The 19,604-nt window shown below is 45.6% G+C and overlaps 1 protein-coding gene across 3 annotated transcripts; it reads right to left on the reverse strand.

Annotated features, from left to right (window-relative positions):
• Window positions 1-2,813: 2,813 nt before the first annotated feature.
• Trim40 (tripartite motif containing 40) lies at window positions 2,814-10,225 on the reverse strand. Of its 3 annotated transcripts, none has more exons than XM_057751844.1 (5): window positions 9,884-10,225; window positions 4,983-5,078; window positions 4,264-4,380; window positions 3,821-3,843; window positions 2,814-3,643 (listed from the first exon to the last, which is right to left on the reverse strand). In XM_057751844.1, exons 1-5 carry the CDS (start codon window positions 10,223-10,225, stop codon window positions 3,577-3,579), a joined length of 645 nt encoding a protein of 214 aa, XP_057607827.1. In that variant the 3' UTR covers window positions 2,814-3,576. The 3 variants fall into 3 exon arrangements, with proteins under 3 accessions (XP_057607827.1, XP_057607824.1, XP_057607825.1); XM_057751841.1 differs by having other exon boundaries at window positions 4,162-4,380; XM_057751842.1 differs by having other exon boundaries at window positions 4,162-4,380; window positions 4,977-5,078.
• Window positions 10,226-19,604: the final 9,379 nt, after the last annotated feature.

The raw sequence follows: 19,604 nt of genomic DNA on the forward strand, positions 1-19,604 counted from the left end.
CTTCTACCTGCTATCTGGAGAACGTTGCTGGGCCTGGAGGACTGATCTTATCCAAAAGCTGTCTCTAAAACCAGATGCATGATTCCTCTTTAGCTTGACCCTTGGCACAGATCCTTGGTCTAGGAGCTCTGCTATAGGACCCTACTGCTACATGCTAGGCCTTGTGATAGGTGTGTGCCACTTGACACAAATTAGGGTTTGTCCCCAGGCTCCCCAATCCTATATTCCTTATACTCTGGAATAAAATTGAGCCAATTCACTGAACTCTCTCTCCTGGACAGCTGTCTCCACTCATGTCATGGACCAAGTACAAAGCTTTGTGTCACCCATTCTACCTCTTTCCCCTTCCATCTTGTGACCAACAGGCTGAGTGGGAACGAGGACCCCATGGTGGTTATGGTCATAAACCATAATCCAAGGACTACGCTCACCCCCGGGGAAGCTGTCTTCCTAATCAGTTGACTACTAGCTAGAACTAAGGAGAAGGAGAGTTAGTCACAAACAGCTCAGTTGGTGAAACAGAAACAGCAACATCTGCACTCGAGGATCCGTGGAGGATGCTGGGGTAGGAGGATCCGAGGAAGATGCTGGGGAGGATTCGGGTGCCTTGTCACCTTTAGACTAACAAGCTGAAATATACTAGAACCGGACAAAAGGTGACCTCTGTGGAATGAGGCAGGACAGGGCAAGACTGGGGATTAAAGAAGAACCGGTCTGAAGTGGAGAATTCTGTGGGATACAGGAAGCTGCGTAGAAGTGGGATGTTGTGGTCATGTGGGGTCTGGAGAACTCCAGAACTGTACCTCCTTGGAAATGATTTGGGGGCCAGGGTGGCAACCAGTAATGGGTGCCTACAACCTGGAAAATTATATCCACCATCTCAAAGTGGTATTTTAAAATTTACCCATCATAAAACCCTTTTCTTAGTTTTACAAGGTGGCTATGATGAATTTTCTAGTCCTTATTGGCTCTACACTTCATTCCACCCAAGCCTGCCCTTTGGCGACAGCCGATTTAACATTCTTGCTGTTTACCTGACTCAGTCATGAACTGCATCTGTGAGGGGAAAAATCAGCCACGGTGCAGCTCTAAGGGAGAGGCCACCAGGCACTGTGCGCCCAGGCTTGGAATCGCCTTCAGATGCCAGCATCCATCCTCTACCCAGCAGATAGAAAAGACCTCGCAGTTAGGGGCTAGAGATCAGAGAGTACTGAGTGAGTTTCTCCAGGGTGTTCAATATGCCATATAAAATATATGTTTGAAAAATAAGGGTGTGTGCAGGCATGTATATAATGCTAAGCATACCCACAGGCCCTAAGCCTTATGTTCCACTGAAAAAGGAACTATATGTTTCTGCTTCTTTTACTAGTTTTACTTGAGTATTTAAAGTGACCATGAACCTCTAAGGTATATGAAGTCCCTCCCTGCTCTAAGGCATCATGACCCTTATGGTACTTATTTTGGTAACTCTGTGAGATATATTCTATTATTATTATCCTTTTTCTTTTTTTTTTTTTTTTTTTTTTTTTTTTTTTTTTTTTTTTTTTTTGGTTTTTCAAGACAGGGTTTCTCTGTGGTTTTGGAGCCTGTCCTGGAACTAGCTCTTGTAGACCAGGCTGGTCTCGAACTCACAGAGATCCGCCTGCCTCTGCCTCCCAAGTGCTGGGATTAAAGGCGTGCGCCACCACGCCTGGCTCTTTTTTCTTTTTTGTATGTGTGCTTTGTCATGGCTGTATGTGTGGGTATACATGTATATGGTTTCAAGTACACATATGTGTGGGCCCTGAAGCCGATGTCAGATGTCTTTCTCAATCACTCTCTGTTTGTTTGCTAGGGTCTCTTGCTGAACTCCGAGCTCACCAGTTCTGGTTAGTCTAGCTAGCTAGTTGATTTGGGGGTTCTGACTTTTCCCTGTGAGAGCTCAGATCATAGGCAGCTACTCAGCTTTTACACGTGTTCTTGGGTTCCGAACTTCAGTCTCCGTGCTCACACAGTGAGTGTTTTATTTACCGAGCCGTCTCGCTGGTCCGCACAGAGGAGGCAGCTGTGCGTGGTAGTGTCTGTCAGGAATTCGAGGTCAGCCTCTGCCTCACAGTAAGACAGCAAATTTGATGCTAGCGTGACCCGCATTAATTCCTGTTGAAGGGAAAGGAAAGAAAAAGCGTGGGGTGGGGGTGGGGCGAAAGAATGAGAAGGAAGAGGAGGGGAGAGCTGAGGCCTGGTGAAATTTGATTATTTACTCATCCAATATCATACAGCCAGGACTTTACAATCCATGTCCGGCTTCTGATCTCTTAAACACCTTTCCAGACTGTTTTGTTTGGAAACTGGTGGTTGTGTGGCCCTGGGGAGGATTTTGATGCCGACTATGCTCACTACAACTGACCGCCATTCTGAAAGATAATTCGTATTTCTTAAACTGAGAAGTAAACCTTTGAGCGAGTGGATAGACTCCTTTTAACCCATCAGCTTCTGCTCCTCCCCAGGGCACCTTGAAGCTTACTCCCTGTTAAAGGAGGTAGACTGGATGACCTCCCAGTGAGGTGACCAGTGAACCTCCAGGCTGTTCTTGCTAGAGTCGGACTCCACTTGCTGCAATTGGTGTAAAAGCTCCAGGCTCCCGATTCCTCTCTACCAGACCCTAGAGTAGCTTCACACACTTTACCTGACAGGCACAGGTTTAACTCCTGACTTTCCATACTTATGCTGAAAAAGCTTTCTATTGCAAAGAAGAGAGACCCATCCCAGTTTGTTTAAGTAGGAAAGTTTATTATAAAAACAGATACAGAAATAAGGGGGAAAAAAAAGATTTTTTCTACCATTTTTCAGGCCTTCTGGAAACTACAGCAGGTAAGAAGTTGGGGCGCTACCAGTTCCCAGAAGAAGAATTTACTTCCAGCTTTGCTTACAGTGTTAGAAGAATTCATTCTCTTGTGACTGTAAGACCCAGGCCCCCTGATTCCTGTCAGCTGGACCAGGTAGGCTGTTCTAGGAACCTAGGAGCTGCCCACATGTCTTTCCCCTCAGCACCACTAACTTTAGCAAGAAGAGTCTCTAGAATGCATCAATTGGCAAGAGTCCAGGGGAAGGAGATATGGTCACTTCAGTACCTTCGTCACCTCTGCTGTATCCTTTTGATGAGAAGCAAGTCACAGAAGCCACTCACACGCGGGACAAAGTTACACATGTACAGGACCATGAGGGTGAGGACTGTAGACATCACCCTTGCGACTGTTTGCAGCAGTCGTAATGAGCAAACAATGCGGACAGTACAGACAGGAGGTTCTATCCAGTCAGAAGAAATATCACTCCAATAAACCTGTCAACCTCCGTATGTTGAGGGGCCCTCACTCTGATGACCCGTGCCATCCGGATGCTTGGATGCTCACTCGAGACCACGGGCAGCAGGTGCTACCAGCAGTTCACAGGTAACATGGAGACTGTGCAAATGGCCCTGGACGTGATGGAGATCTGAAATACCTGGCCACAAGGAGCCACAGCTCAAGCCTGGCTTAGGAAGGAGACTGTGTCCCAGCGTCAGAGGTTAAGGCACCAGGAGAGAACACACCAGGAGCACTAACTGAGGTTTGGACCAGCTGGAGGAAGATGAGAGAGGAGTCCTTCGAATTTCTGGGGCGCACTCCTAAAAACAAAGAAATCATTCACACATTCACATATATTCTACTGGAGCTTCCACTGCCCGTGTCATATGAAGGTACCAAGTACGTCTCCTTGACTTTAATTTAGCCCATATGCACATCTATGCCATGTGGATCTGCATGTGTCTTCAAGTGTGGGACAGAGGGAGAGGGGGTCATACCTGTCCAGTAAGTCACTGGCGTCCTGGGAAAGAAAAGGTGACAATCGCGGTCAGTTACTGTGTTCTTGCTGCTGAATGCCCATCCTACTCACGCTTGAAGGTCAGTCTGCATGCCACCATGAAAGCTGGTGGGCATAACCCTTTTCTTCTGCTCCTCATTCTGTAGTTTCATGGTGTGGCCCTTAGAAGCCACTCTCAACACACACAAACACATACACACCCCCAATTATCACATATCCCGGGAACATGTCCCCTTACACCTCCCAGAAGGGACCTGCTGGCAGGCTGTTTACTAATCCAAGAATCCCTCCCTGAATTTGGGGGTGCCGTAGGAAGTACACCTTCAGAGTTCTGGCATCCAATTCCTTGGCCATCCTTTCCAGTCCAGAAACCAGGATGCTGAGCTGTGTTACTGCTTCAGAGAAGTGAAAGATCCTGACCGCCTCCGCTGGCTGGTCCTCTTGGTGGTCCAGACGATGCTGTGGTAGGGCCTTCAGCTGTTCCGTGGTTTGATCTTGGCTCTGCAACTCATCTCCTGGCCTGTAGCTCCCCCAATCCACCTGAAACCACAGAAGAGGAGCTACCCTGAGACTTGGTGATAGAGCCCCTGGATCTCTATGCACTGAACACCTAGGTGGGAATATTGAACTTTATTCCTCTTCCTTCGCGTTGTTACCTCACCAGCCATTGTACTGCAGAAGCAATTGGACTCTTCACAAAGCACCTCCCTTCCCACCTCACAGTGCCCAGCACATCTACAGATAACCGGTCCTGCTGTAGTGGAACACACACACACACACCTCAGCTATGTTCTTTTGGTGTCTGCCTTTAACCCCATAAGTGAGGAGAGAGCTCACCCAAGTGAGCGAGATAGAAAAGTGTGATTGTCAAGGACAAGATGTGTTGTGATTTTCAACTCTCTTAATTCTCACCACGTACCTGGGAGAACAGGTGTTTTTCCTTAAGAAGAAAGATGTATGGAGTTCAGAAGGTTCACACATCCCAAGTCATTCTGTTCACCAATCTCAGAGCCAAGCCTCAAACCCCAGTTTTCAGCCTACATGACCATAATTCCACAGCAGGCTGCTCCAGGAACAGTTGTCCACAACAAAAGGAGAGGTCCTTCCGGACTCTAGACCGTCTCTGGGACTGAGACACCCACCTGCGGAGCGTGTAGCATCTCCTCTTCCTGAGCTTTAAGCCGTTGAAGTTCCCCCAGGTCCTTTCTGAGCTTTCTGCTTCTGCGGGTGAGTCTTTCCTAGAGACAGACACAGGTGTTGTCAAACTGGAGGGTGAGGCGGTATCTCAGGGAAGCCACGGGCATGACACTGTTCACTTTTAACCCCAGCAGCTGGACCTCTGAGTATGAGGCCAGCGTGGTCTACACAGTGAGTTCCAAGTCAGCTAGGATTATGTACTGAGACCCTGTTTCAGAAAACAAAACAAAGCAATTTCTGGGGCATGGCTCAGCAGTTAAGAGCTGTTGCTGGCCTTCAGGAGACCTGAGCTCAGTTCCCAGTGTTATTATTTTTTATTTATGCGGGGGGGGGGTATGTTGTTCGGGAGGGGGAGACACGAGACGCGCGGGGTTGGGGAAGGAGAGACGAGACACGCGGGGTCCCACGTGGGTAAACTTTAATGGGGGAGGGTAACATACAAGGAACGGGAGTGAAGAGACGAAAGGGAAAGAGGAGGGGAGAGCGAGAGAGAAGAGAGAAGAGAGAGGGCGGGTTGGAACGCCCATTTTTAAAGGGCTCTGGGCATTTTGGGGTTTGTAGTCCACTTGGAGACTGTATTTTTTGCGCATGTGTGGCCTTGTCTCCAAAGGAACAACACCCAGCACCCACGCTGGGCAGCTCACAACTGCTGTACCTCCAGTTTTAGGGAACCCAGTACCCTCCTCTTTTCTGACTTTCAAAGACACACACACACACACACACACACACAATGCCAATAGCTCTAAATGCATGAGACAAGATTGGGACAGTGCAGTTGTATTATTCAGCATGTTCAAAATGATTAAGATAGAATCCTCTGTTTTTACGAACATATTTAAATAGTTATTTTTATTTTTAATTACGTGTATGAGTGTGCATTTGTGTGTGGATATATGTGGTACCCAAGGAGCCCAGAAAAGGCACCCGATCCCATGGAGAGAGAGTGGTGAGCCCCCTGCTGTGGGTACCGAGAACCAAATTCAGGTCTTCTGAAAGAGCAATACTCCTCTTAGCCACTAAGCCTCCAAGCCCTGCGCGCTCTGTGTGTGTGTGTGTGTGTGTGTGCGTGCGTGCGTGTGCGCGCGTGTGTTGTTGTTGTTTTGTTTTGTTTTGTTTCAGGGTTTCACTATATACCCCTATGAGTCTAGGATTCAGAGATCAGCCTGCCTCTGCCTCCAGGTGCTGGGGCTAAAGACATGCAGCACCATACAAACCATTACTTCGTATGCTAACATAAGAAAGTAATTAAAGCAATTTTAAACAGGCCCTGATTATAAATCTTCCAAACGTAACAGCACTTCTCTGGGCTTAGCTTCTCCGTCTGCTCCCCACACCCAGTCTTGTTCCTGGTGCAGCTCCGATGTTCCTTCCCATTAGGCCCCTGTTGATCACACTAAGAAGGGCCACCTGCTGGTATTCTTAGCTCATAAATACTGTAGTTCTCTCAGTTGCTTGTCTGCCTTTCTAACAAGTGTAGCTGGTTTTGTTTGTCATCAATTCTCTTACGTATGTGCAGCAGACACTCACTGTTTTCCTTACATGAGCAAATATTCTTATTTATTTTTCTACACTTCCTCTTATTACTTAAATACGAACTTGAAGTCAGTAGTCATGAATCACCTTTGTACTTCCTCCCAATGCCTGGTGTGACACTTTACAGAGAGTACAGACTGAGTCAGTCTCTCTCCTGACTCTCCTGACTCACGGCGGCGGGAAGTCCTCCCCCTGTAAGACTCTGCACTTAGTGGGTACAGAACTCAGTAGACCATTGCCCTTTCAGCTTTCTGAATCATTCTCTCCATTCAGTTCCGACTTAGTCTCCCTCATTTCTCTTTCCAGATAATGACAATGTTTTTAAAAGGCCAACTGTCTGAAAGATTTTGGAAATATACCCTTCAGGACTGAGGAAATAGTTCAGTGATAGAACATTTGTGTGGCATGTGTGGGGTCCTGGGTTCAAACCTCAACACCATGAAGAAAAAAGAGAGAGAAAATCCAACCTCCATTATTGATAGGAAGACCTGACAGGAAAACAGGTACAGGACAGTTGGGGGTGCAGGGTGTGTGTGTGGGGGTCAGCTTTGGCTTCTATCACAGCATCCCTGAAGCTTCAAGCGCTTAAACTTTGTATCTGCCTGGCCACAGTGATTCTCATTCACAGACATTAATATACAGATCTGGCTGAGAACAGAGATAGACAGAAGCCAAGTGACTGCTGACTGTAGGTGCTTGCTAATGACTTCTGAAGCAGAGGGGCTCGAGGTGTTAGGGAGTGGGATCTTAGGGCCGAGGACGCAGCCACAGGGTGAAGGCATCAGGCCAGGATGAATGAGGCCACTCAACGGGAGACTTCGGCATGACGAGAGCTCATTTCCTCATGACATCACGAGGAAATCTCATAACTGTTCCATTTTAACGTCCCCAGATGACACAGGATTCTCCAGCAGATTAGCTGGTGCAGAAGGTATGCCTTTGACTCATTCATCTTCATAACAACTGGCAAGAAAATGCCAGGGGTGGGGTGGAGGTACAGCTGAGGGGAAGAACATATCCTCGCATACGTGAGGCCTTGAGTTCAAACCCTACCACTGTTTTTAAAAAATAGTTTTGAAAGAAAGGAATAAAAAAGAAAGGACTAATGTTTGGAAAGAGGAAGAAGCAGCCTAGCAAGAAGTTTTGGGTGGGGCGGGGAAACAATGGGAAAAGAAAAGTTAAGTGTGGGACTGTGTATCTGTAATTCCCGCACTCAGCAGGCTAAGGCAGGAGGATTGCATCAATTACAACTAGTGCTAACTGGAACTACAGATTATGATCCTCAAGAAACACAAACCACGGGACTGGAGAGATAGATCGGTGGTTAAGAGCACAGGACCTGGGACCCACATGGCAGCTTGCAGTTTGCCGGTAACTCTAGTTCCAGGGAATCCAACGACCTCTTCAGGACTCCTCGGGTACTATGCATGTGAAACACATATATTCATGCGTACACATAAAATAAAATAATTTTTTTAAAAAGAAAAAACAACTCTGCTTGCCCATATTAAAAATGTACAATTCTTAAGGTGGTTTAACATGGTGATTCTGGTGGCATCCGCCTGCTATCTTAGTTACTCTGGAGGCTTGCAGCATGGGAATCAAAAGTAAGATTCAGTCTTAAAATAAAAACTAAAAAAGAACACTGTATATTAGCAGAGCAGGCTTGCCTTGCATATGCAAGACCCTAGATTCAATCTTTATCCTTAGAACTATGAGAGGAAGAAGAGGGAGGGAGAGAGGAAGAAGCAAAGGGAGAAGGGAGAGGAGAAGGGAGAGGAGGAACGGTGGCACACCGGCAGGAACATACAGAGTGGTAGGACAGGGCAGGATCTACATGGCACCTTCAGCAAACAGTAGTGGGACAACTTACTAGAGCTTAGAGAAGGTAAACTTAGTTTTTGATCTTACATTTTCACCAAAATATCTTGGGTATTTTAACTTTTCCAGAATACATGCTAAGAGATATCATTATAACATCCCATGTAACCTAAAAACAATACCTGAGTATAGCCCAGTTTCCTAACCTGTGATTTATTCACAGAATTGGACAGAATGCAGTTGTTGAAAGATGTTCAGGAGATCTGGATGGACTAATGGAAAAAGTGGGGAAATGTCCAAAACATATTTTTAGATGATTAAAAACAAGATATAGTTTTGAAAAAAGGAGGGAGCCAGAAAGATGACTCAGTGGGTAAAGGCACTTGCCACCAAGACTGGCAACCCATGAGGTATAGGGAGAGAACTGACTTCGCAAAGTTCTGGGCGCCACGTGCATGCCAGGGCACACCCCCACCACATCGTGTGTGCACACAAAAATAGATAAAAAATAGAGTCCTTTATGCACGTATTGTTGTATTTTTCTAACTACTGGGAATTGAATCTATGGCTTCATCTATGCTAGGCAGGGACTCCTCCACTGAGCTAAATGTCTAGCGTCTGTCTGTCGTCTGTCTGGTGTGTGTGTAGGTGTGTTTTAAAGAGAACATTCAAACACACAGTTTTTCTGGAAGGATAGAATAAAAGAAATCTAATGCAGGCTATCACTGACGACAGAATGAGGAAAGACAGGAAGAAAGATTCATTATCATTTTATTACATTTATTTATTTGGAAGGGGGCACACACCATGGATCTTGTGTGGAGGTTAGTGGACAGTCGGTGGGAGCTATTCCCATCCTACCATGTGAGTTCCAGAGATCGAATTCGGAGTAAAGCTTCATGGCAGTCTCCTTTACCCTCAACTAACTCTTATCCCAGAGGCAAGATTTTTAGTTTTGCTATTTAATCTTTAGGTGTTGCCTGAATTTACTGTCAAAAGTATGGATCAATTTTAGAAAAAAAATAAAGAAAGCAAGAAACAACAATAATAACCAGCAAAGGAAGGAGAGGGGGAACAAGGACATGTTTTCAGATTTCAAATCTTTGAAAGGTAGCTGTTAGCACGGATAAATCTTGATTGCACGTCCAAACTGGGTTCTAGAACCATCCACCCAGGGAACCATATCATCTTGGTCCAGAAGGGGTTCTTGTTATCTAGTACAGAACCTATCTATACAGCTGCAGCAAACACAGTGCACATGCTTTCTGGGATTTTGCCATCACAATGGCAGGATCACCTCGATAGACACACAGAGCCCTGGAAACCCTGGTATTAACAGTGAGGCACACAGAAACAAAGACCAGGGCTTCACGCTGGTTGATGAAGAAGACTCAAAAGAAGGTGTCAATCACAGCCTCTGTGAGGAGCCAGGCTTAGAAGCAGTAACTTGTGGAGCCAGTGACAGGGGCAGGTGGGGGTGGCACAGCCTTACCTTGTAGTGGCTGATGGCATTTTCAATGGAGAGCTCAGCATGAGACTGGTGTTCTGGGGACTTGAGGCATTCCACACACAGGAGATGTCTGCTTGCCTCACAGAACATGCACACCCTCTTCTGGTGGCTGAAGCAGATATAACCGTCCCCGAGGACCCCCTCAGAGTAGGGCTTCCTGCAGACTGGGCAGCTGAGGACCCCAGAGACTGAGGCCTTATCCATGTACTGGATCAGGCACATTCGGCAGAAGAGGTGGCCGCAGTCTGTCCTTGCAGCTTCCTTCACAGGATCCAGGCAGATGGGACAGATGTCCTCCTCGTTGTCCTTGTACAGAGGAACCATGCCCCCCCCCTCATCAGCCCCTCCACTGGGTCATTTGCAGGCCAGAGAGTCCCAGGTGAGAGGGCTCAGCGGAGCTGATCTGGAGCAGGAGAAAGTGGACTCAGACCTGGACTTCAGGTCCACCCTGGATCAGAGAGGCCAGAGCCTGGGCTGTAAGAAACACAACCTAGCAGGAATTTCAGAAACAGTTCAGTGTTTTATAAACTTAAAGTTAGTCATTATTTCTCATATGCCTCGAGGAAGCAGGTGACCCAAACTCCAAATCTGTTTTGCAAGTTTTCTGTGGAATCTTTTTACAGTTCAAAGCTAAATTTTAGGCCATGGTGTCATGGCCGGAAGTAAACTATCAAGGACAAGCTGACATTCTTCTCTGCTGTGTGCCTGATGAGAAGAACTCAATAAGAGATTTATGTGTCCCTCCTATATGTTACTCTATAGGGCTCACGGCTGTTGCTGGTATCACCAACCACTTAAGGTGAAACCTTGTGATCAAGTCTTTATTAACCACCAAGTTTTCCAAGACTTCAGCGCTGTCAAGATGAAAGAGAAAGAGAACAGGAGACACACACACACAGATACAGAGAGAGAGACAGACACATACACACAGACAGACAGAGAGAGAGACAGACAGACAGAGCATATAATAGTATTTGAGGCTACAATGTCCCTTTCTTTCAAAAAATTTCCAAGGATGACCCAAAGAAGGAATTGCCTCCTCTTCCCTCTTCCTGTCTGAGCCCTCCCCAAAATAGCTCTCTTACTATCCTACCTCAAATTTCTTCTTTTCAACTTCAGGTCATTTTCTTGGTCTCTAGCCCGAGGGAGAAGGCCAGCAGATGAGCAGATCTTCTTCAGTTATGCCAGTTTTATATACACACACGTCGGTAGAACTGGGGAGAAGGTGAAAAGACTCATCCTGATTTAGCCCAGAATTATCAGGAAAAGGAAAATACACCCATGAGCAGCGCTCACCCAGCAGCGACATGGACTTTGCTGCAGGGTGTGGTGTATTTGCTTACAGGAAGAGGAAAGTCTTGATGCCTTTAACGCAAATCTCACAAGACTTGAGAAATGCCTTACAGAACGAGCCCCAAGAACCCCACATGAGGAACCAGGAGTTCTGGTGGTGTCACAGGACCGTGACACCTGGGTGAGGCTGGGGACAGTGATACCATTGTCCTTAATGGTCTCAGCTTCAACAGTGGCGGTGCCCAGGGTACCACTAGGTATTTGCTTCTCGTCTCATTGTTGTGACCTGAGGGAGGAGGGGCTTATTCCGGTTTACAGTTTGATGTTACTGTCCATGGTGGAGAAAACAAGAAGGCAGCAGTGGCTGGAAGCTGTGGCAGCAGCAGCCTGAGGCTGCAGCCCACACCTGGGTGGGTCATGAAACAGATACCAGTGGTGCCCAGTCGGCTTTCTCCAGAGCCCTTTCCCTTTTAGTCTGGGTTCCCAGCTCAGGGAACAATGACACCCACTTGAGTGTGGGCCTTCTCCCCTCATTCCAGTCTCTCTGGAAACACTATCCACACAACTAAAGGTGTTCCTCAATGAAGCCCTAGGCAGTTCTACACCCCACCCCTGGTTCTGAAGGCTGTTGCCCACTCTGCATCAGGGGGCAGTGTTATATCTTTCCATAATTTCATACCCTTTAAATGTAGCCTAGTTTTGAGTACCTTAAGCCTTCCATTGGAAACTTGCAGTCCTGTGAGAGAAACGTGAAAGTCGTCAGGATACAAATGAAATGGGTTTATTTCACCATAGCAACAAGCAGCATCTCTTTCTCTTTTGGAGAATAGGGAGACTCACAGTTGAGGCAGAGGTGTGGGAAAATGGACTGTATTCTGTCAATTATATTTTAAATAAACATTGATTGGCCAGTAGCCATGCAGGAATTATAGGCAGGACAACCAGACAGGAAATAGAGGTCGTCAATGAGAACAGGAGAATTCTGGGAAGGAGGAAGCCTTGGAAGAAGGAAATTGAAGAAGACACCAGAAAGTGGAAAGATCTCCCATGCTCTTGGGTAGGTAGAATCAACATAAAATGGCATTCTTCCCAAAAGCAATCTACAGATTTAATGCAATTTCCATCAAAATCCCAGCAAAATTCTTCGCAGACCTCAAAAGAACAGTACTCAACTATATGTGGAAAAGAAAAAAGCCAAGGATAGCCAAAACAATCCTGTACAATATAAGAACTTCTGAAGGCATCACAATCCCTGGCTTCAAACTCTACTACAGAGCTACAGTACTGAAAACAGCCTGGTATTGGCATAAACACAGACAGGAGAACCAATGGAAGTGAATCAAAAACTAGGATATCGATCCACACATCTTGGAACACCTGATTTTTGACAAAGAAGCAAAAAATATCAAACGAAAGAAAGAAAGCATATTTAACAAATGGTGAAGGAATAACTGGATATCAACATGTAGAAAAATGAAAATAGATATCTATCATCATGTACAAAACTCAAGTCCAAATGGATCAAAAATCTCAACATAAAGTCAGCCACACTGAACCTCATAGACAAGAAAGTGGAAAGTACACTTGAATGCATTGGCACAGGAGAGCACTTCCTAAATATAAACCCAGTAGCACAGACACTGACCTCCTGAAACTGAAAACTTTCTGTAAAGCAAAGGACACAGTCAACAAGACAAAATGACAGCCTATAGAATGGGAAAAATCTTCACTAACCCAACATCAAACAGAGGTCTGTTCTCCAAAATATAGAAAGAACTCAAGAAATTGGTCATCAAAAGCGCAAATAATCCAATAAAAAATAGAGTATAGACCTAAACAGAGAACTCTCAACAGAGGAATCTAAAATGGCTAAAAGACACTTAAGGAAATGTTCAACATCCTTAGTCATTAGAGAAATGCAAATCAAAACAACTCTGAGATTTCCTCTTACACCTGTAAGAATGGCCAAGATCAAAAACACTGATGAAACTTATACTGGAGAAGATGTGGGGTAAAGGGAACACTCCTGCATTGCTGGTGGGAGTGCAAGCTGGTACAGCCCCTTGGGATGTCAGTGTGCCGATTTCTCAGAAAATTAGGAAACAATCTTCCTCAAGAAACAGTAATACCACTTTTAAGTATGTATCTAAAGGATGCTCAATTGTGCCACAATGACATGTGTTCAACTATATTTATAGGAGCCTTGTTTGTTAAACCCAGAACATGGAAAAAACCTAAATGCCCTTGACTGAAGAATGGATAAGAAAAATGTGGTACATTTACACAACAGAGTACTACACAGCAGAAAAAATAACGGCATCTTAATTTTGCAGGAAAATGGATGGAGTTAGAAAACATTTTTGAGTGAGGTAATCCAGACACAGAAGGACAATTATCACATTTACTCACTCATAAACAGTTTTTATACATAAAGCAAAGAAAACAAGAACACAAATCACAATCCCAGAGAACCTAGACAACAATGAGGACCCTAAGAGAGACTCACATAGATCTACATGGGAAGTAGAAAGTAGAAAAAGACAAGATCTCTTGAATAAATTTGGAGCATGGGGACCTTGGGAGAGGGTTGAAGGGGAGGGGAGAGGCAGGGAGAGGAGAAGAGAAACATGTAGAGCTCAATAAAAATCAATTAAAAAAATTTCTTTTTCCTCTGGATGGTCGAGATGGGGGAAAGGACAGAGAGGGAGAACAAGGAAAAAAATATCTTGATTGATGGAGCCTTTATGAAGATAGCCAGAAACCTAGCACTAGAGAAATTACCAGGAATCTGTAAGGATGATCTCCACTAAGCAATAGTGGAGAGGGTGCCTGACTTGTCCTAGCCCTGTAGTCAGCTTCATCACTGTCTTAAATGTCACCATAGAACCTTCATCTACAACAGATGCAAGCAGATGCAGTGAACCACAACGGAGCACTGGGCTGAGCTCTCAAGTCCAGTCAAAGAGAGAAAAGAGTGGGAATATGAGCAAAGACGTCAAGACCATGATGGGGATACCCACTGAAACAGCTTACCTGAGCTAATGGAAGCCTTCTAACTCTGGTCTGACAGTGATGGAACCAGCATAGAGCCAAACTAGGCTCTCCGAATGTGGGTGACGGATGTATGACGGGCAGACTGTGGGGTCACTGGCAGTGGCATAAGAATTTATCCCTACTGCTTGTTCTGACTTTTTGGAACTCATTCTCTCTGGAGGGATACCTTGCTCAGCCTAGATATTATGGGCAGGGCCATGGTCCTGCCTCAAAGCAATGTGCTAGACTTTGTTGACTCCTGGTGGGAAGCCTTAAGCCCTCTGCGGAGTGGAAGTGGGATGTGTAGGGGGAGGTGGAGTAAGCAGGAGGGGAGAGGGTGGGAAATGGATTTCCCATGTAAAATGAGGAAAGATAGTTTTTTAAAAATAAATTAAAATAAAAACAACAAAAAAGAATTTCTGTTTCCTAATCCTTTTCTGATACAGGGAAACTATGTGGCTAGGGGATTTGATTCTCCTAAGGACCACATCACGCTCCTTCCTGCTGCAGTGAAGTGAACTTGCAAGGCAGACCCAGGGTCAAAATTCACTCTCATTCTTGTAATTGACCCTACACAGGGCTGCTGAGTTCTAGCTCCATTTGATTCCTGTTCTGATCTCCTTACCAACTTCATATATGTTCAATCTTAATGTCATCTCATCAATTCAAGTTCAGTGTACCTTCTAAATTTTTCTAGCCTGAATTACTGGAACTGCCTAAAATGAAGCAATGGAGTGGCTCCTTCAGTTGTTTTAGCAGACAGTAGGTTTCTATGTGGACAGTAGGTGGTGCTGCCTCCCAGGATAGGACATGATTAAGGATAAGAAGCTGCTGCCACTGCCCTGTTCTCACTCATATTCTCTCTCTCTCTCCATCTCTCTTCTTTTCTTCTTCTTCTTCTTCTCCTCTCTCTCTGTCTTTATTTATTTATTGTTGTAAATATATGTATGTTCACTTTATGCTTACTGCCCACAGAGGTGAGAGAGGGTATCAGATTCTCTGTAACTTCAGTTCCAGGAAATTTTGAGTCATGTGGATGCTGGGAACAAAACCCATGTAATACCTTAAAACAATCCCACAGCAGTTCAGAATTAGGATAATAAAAGGGTTGTTTATTTAAGAGGAAAACTTACAGATCACCATCCTAAACAACAGTCCTCTGAGTGCAAACAGGAACAGAGTCTAGCAGCCGGAATGGGAGCCATAACCCAGAGAGCAGGTCCACATTTCTGACTGCTTTTTAAAGTATAAGAGACCATGTCCCAGTGGACTGGTATTCATAAACCAAATTCTGTTCTCTAGATACTTCTCAGTGGATAGTTATTTTTTCTTCTGTCAGCATCCAAACATCCAGGGCCTCCAGAATTTTTGATGATGTTTAATTTTTCTGCAACGATAAGAGCAGAACCCTTCCCCAACCCTATATTGCTTTCCTTGCCACCTTTATGGTTGTCACCATTGTGGATGAGCTGTCATTTCTCTGTTTCAATAGGTTTATCCTTTTCAAAATGAATCTTTATTAATTTTGATGGTATTAATAATTTTTCTTCTCCTGTGGAAAGAAGAGCAAAACCCTTCTCCAACATAGCTCATCTCCTGGTTTCCATTTTGAGGTTAACACATCCTTGAAATATACTTGTTGATTCAATTCAGAAGTTCTTTCCATTATCCAATGCCTCTCTGCTGTTGTTTGACGTAGGAGGGTCATCTGTCTATGTGTTACTTTCGTTGGTAAATAAAGAGACTGCCTTGGCCTTTTAATAGGCGTCCTGGCGGGAGGCAAGCAGTAGGGTGCTGGGGACTTGAAGCCAATCTGAGGTATGTAAAGAGAAAATATAAAGAACTGCAGCTGATCCCTAGCAAGAAAGGCAGCTGTGCGAGATTCTATATTGAACTGCTGGCTCCACACACAGGCCACAGCCTAGCTGGTGGTGGGCAGCAGAGACAGGGGATTCTAAAACCAAATGTTGGGTGCCAATTGATACCATAAATCAATCCCACACCAGTTCAGAATTAGCATAATTCTGATAATAAAATAATAATAACAAAAGGGTTATTTATTTAAAGGGAAAACTTACAGATCACCATCCTAAACAACTGTCCTCTGAGCACAAAGAGAAACAGAGTCTAGCAGCCAACTGGGAGCTGGAAGCAAGAGAGTGGGCACATATTTCCTGCTGCTTTTTTAAGTATCAGAGACCACGCCCCAGTGTGCTGGTATCTTACAGGCTATTGGCTGAAGGAGCAGAATGTGTTCCCACAGCACCTGGATCCTCTGCAAGAACAACAAGGGCTCTTATGCTGAGCCATTTCTCCAGGCTCCCAGGCCATTTCTTTTAGGAATTATAGCTGAGACTAGAGAGATGGCTCAGCGAATAAAAACGCTTGACACACCAGTTTGATGACCTCAGCTTCATCCCTACAATGCATTTAAAGGCCTGGCTGTGGTGGTGCATAACTACAAGGCCAGCACTCCCAGGCAGAGCAGGAGGCAGACAGGAGAATGGGTCAGAAACCTTCAGGGTAGCTAGCCTGGACTACTCTGTAGAGCAGAAACAAGACAGGCCCAGCCTCAACAAGGAGCAAAGTGGAAAGAGACCCCTGAAGTTTTGTCCTCAGATCCCCTATGTTTTATATGCTATGGTGTAGTCAGTACACAGACACACACACACACACACAGACACACACACACACACACGAGAGAGAGAGAGCAGAAGAAAGAGCGCTCTGAAATATATAGATGGGGAGAGAAAAAGTGGCTGTAGGATAAAACTGTGATGTTTTGTTTAGTGCAAAGGAGGCAGAGGCAGGGGGACCAAGGAGGCACGTATGTGCCTGTGAGAGATCCTCCATGCTCTATAGTTGTGTCCTGTGATGAACCCCATCCTCTATCCAGGATGCAAATATCAGCTAGAGAGAACTGCCAATCAACATGTTGATTAGAACCACACGGTACAGAGGGCACTTAAGGACATCACAGAAAATGTTCTAGGCTCTAGGTTTGAGCATAAGAATTCTAGAAAAAGGAGACAGCTCTTGGGACTCAGGAGATGTGGGGAGCTCTTGGCAGGTGCCCCTGAATTTTATCCAATAACCTGGAGGAAACAGCCTCAAACTCTCAGCAGTGATCTCAAGTAGAGTGGACCATAAGAAACTGGGGACTGTAAGAGACTGGGGAGGATTTGGAGGTGCTAGCCCAGTGCCCAGAGGGTGTCCAAGAGTGGAAAGATGAGGTAAAGGGGGGGAGGGGGAGAGGAAGGTGGGTAAGGTGGAAGTTGACCTTGAACCTCTGGATTGGCAAGGGAGTGGGTTGACAGGAAAGGAGAGAAATGTGAAGAATGTTGCTCCACAGGAGGGCGTTGGGTAGTGCAGGCTTGAGGGGGTGGAGGGAGAAGCCGGTACCCCTGGCTGCATGTTCCAGTTGGAATTGTCGGGGTCCCAATTACCAGATGACCGGAAATTTGGAGGTATTGCGGCCTTAGCTATTAAGACCAATGCTATGAGACACTGTCTAAGGGAAGAGTGGGAGCGCAGAGCCCAAAAACCATGGACAGATGTAAGCTCTGCCTGTTTGTTCTTATGGCAACAAAAATTTTCTAGGTCCCGGAGGACAGTAAGCTCAAGGCTTCCTTCTGGTGGCCAACACATCCCATTGTCAAGACAGTATTGAGGCCAAATCTTAGTGCATAGGGAAATTAGCAGTTCAGGACAGACTGTATCAGACAGTTCCAATTTATAAAGATTTTGTAAGAGGCATCCTAGGGGTGACAGCGGATCTGGCTTTGAACTGCAAGTGCCCATTTTAAAGTCTATGCCCAATCGTGTGGCCTTGTTGGACTCTAGCGTCCAAACACCGAGGAGGAGTCGCCCTCCTCACACACCACAGCCAATGCAAAAGCATGAGGATTTTTATTAATTCTGTCATGACAGGGTCTCCCAGCATTCGGAAAGCCGAGAGATCTCGAATAGCTGGTACAGGCTACTTTTAAAGGAGAAGGCCACAGAAGCAAAGGGGGTTGTGATTGGCTTATTCAAAAGGGCTATTACCAGTAATTGGCTGGAGAGCTGTTGCCAGATCAGATGAGGTAAGAAGTCATTTTGACCCCGTTTCCCAGGGGACTGAATCAAAACATAAGTATATGGGTAATTGTTCAGGAACTGAGTATGTGCACGTGTAGCTGTTAGGTCCTTGGTTCCCAGTGGAGGAGGGGAAGCACTATGGCACGGAGGCTGAGAGGATTCAGAGTTGTCAGAAATGGCTTCAGGATTGTCTTAAAGTCTTACAGCCTAAGTCTACTACAGTGTGTCTGCAAAAATAGCTCTTAGGCCTAACCGGGCCATGGAAATTGAATGCTAGGTGTCCCTAGAGCAAAAAAAGTCCATCTCAGCTAGACCCAGTCTTGCTGGTCTAGCTGCTGAGGTTGGAGCTCTTGGCACGGGCCTGCGGCTTCCATAAGAGTCCGATAATCGACAAAAGTAAGTACGAATAGGTACCCCCAAAACCCTATAGCATAGATAAGAAAAAGGGACTCAACCAAGATGCAGCTGCTGTAGCCCAGGAGCTGGTTTTAGTGTGGCATGGACAGCTCAGATTGTGGACTAGGGAGCTGTTGATGTGTGGCCTATGGCCACATGGAAAGGCCCCCTACCCGGTGGAACCTCCAAGAAGTTAGAAATTTTCCTAACGCAAGCTTCTGCCAACACACAAATCCAAATCAAGCCAAATCACAATTAGCCAAATTAAAAAATATCCAGGTGTAGTAGGATTCTTGTGCTCTTGGGAGGCCCAGAGGAGGAACCAGAAATCAGTGAATGTGACCACCAGAGGAAGAGGAAAGAGACCACAAGGGAACATTCTGTGGAAGCAGTTTAAATAGACTGGTCAAGATTTTGGTGGGCTGTCTTGACTCTCCTCTGGGTAGGGGTCAAGGCTTGGGATGGGACCTCCAAAGATGGAGGCAAGAGACCGGGGCTTACAGAGAAGAAGGAAGAAGCAGTTTTCTCCTGGGGACAAAAAAGTAAGAGAAATGGTTAAGAAGTGAAGTATTGAGCTACTGAAGGGTACATGGATTACACTAGCTGATAATGTCCTAGTGGAGATAAAGGAATTCAGGCAAGCTGGGATTCTAAAAAGGACATAGACAGAGGAAGAAACTGGTAGATCAAACAGAACAAGGATGGCTCAGAGAAAGGGAGAAAAAAAAAAAAAACCAACAGAAGACAGTTGGGGTAAGTAAGAGATCTAGGGGAGTTAGCACACCTCCCTGAAATGCCACTTAGAGGCTCCACTCCCTACCTGTAGTAGAGTGAACTTTGACACTTGGGTCTTCTGTTATCAGACAACTGCTTTGTAAAGATAATTAGTTCAAGGTCCAGG

Source organism: Chionomys nivalis, chromosome 19 (assembly GCF_950005125.1).
Source record: "Chionomys nivalis chromosome 19, mChiNiv1.1, whole genome shotgun sequence".
Lineage (NCBI taxonomy): Eukaryota > Metazoa > Chordata > Mammalia > Rodentia > Cricetidae > Chionomys > Chionomys nivalis.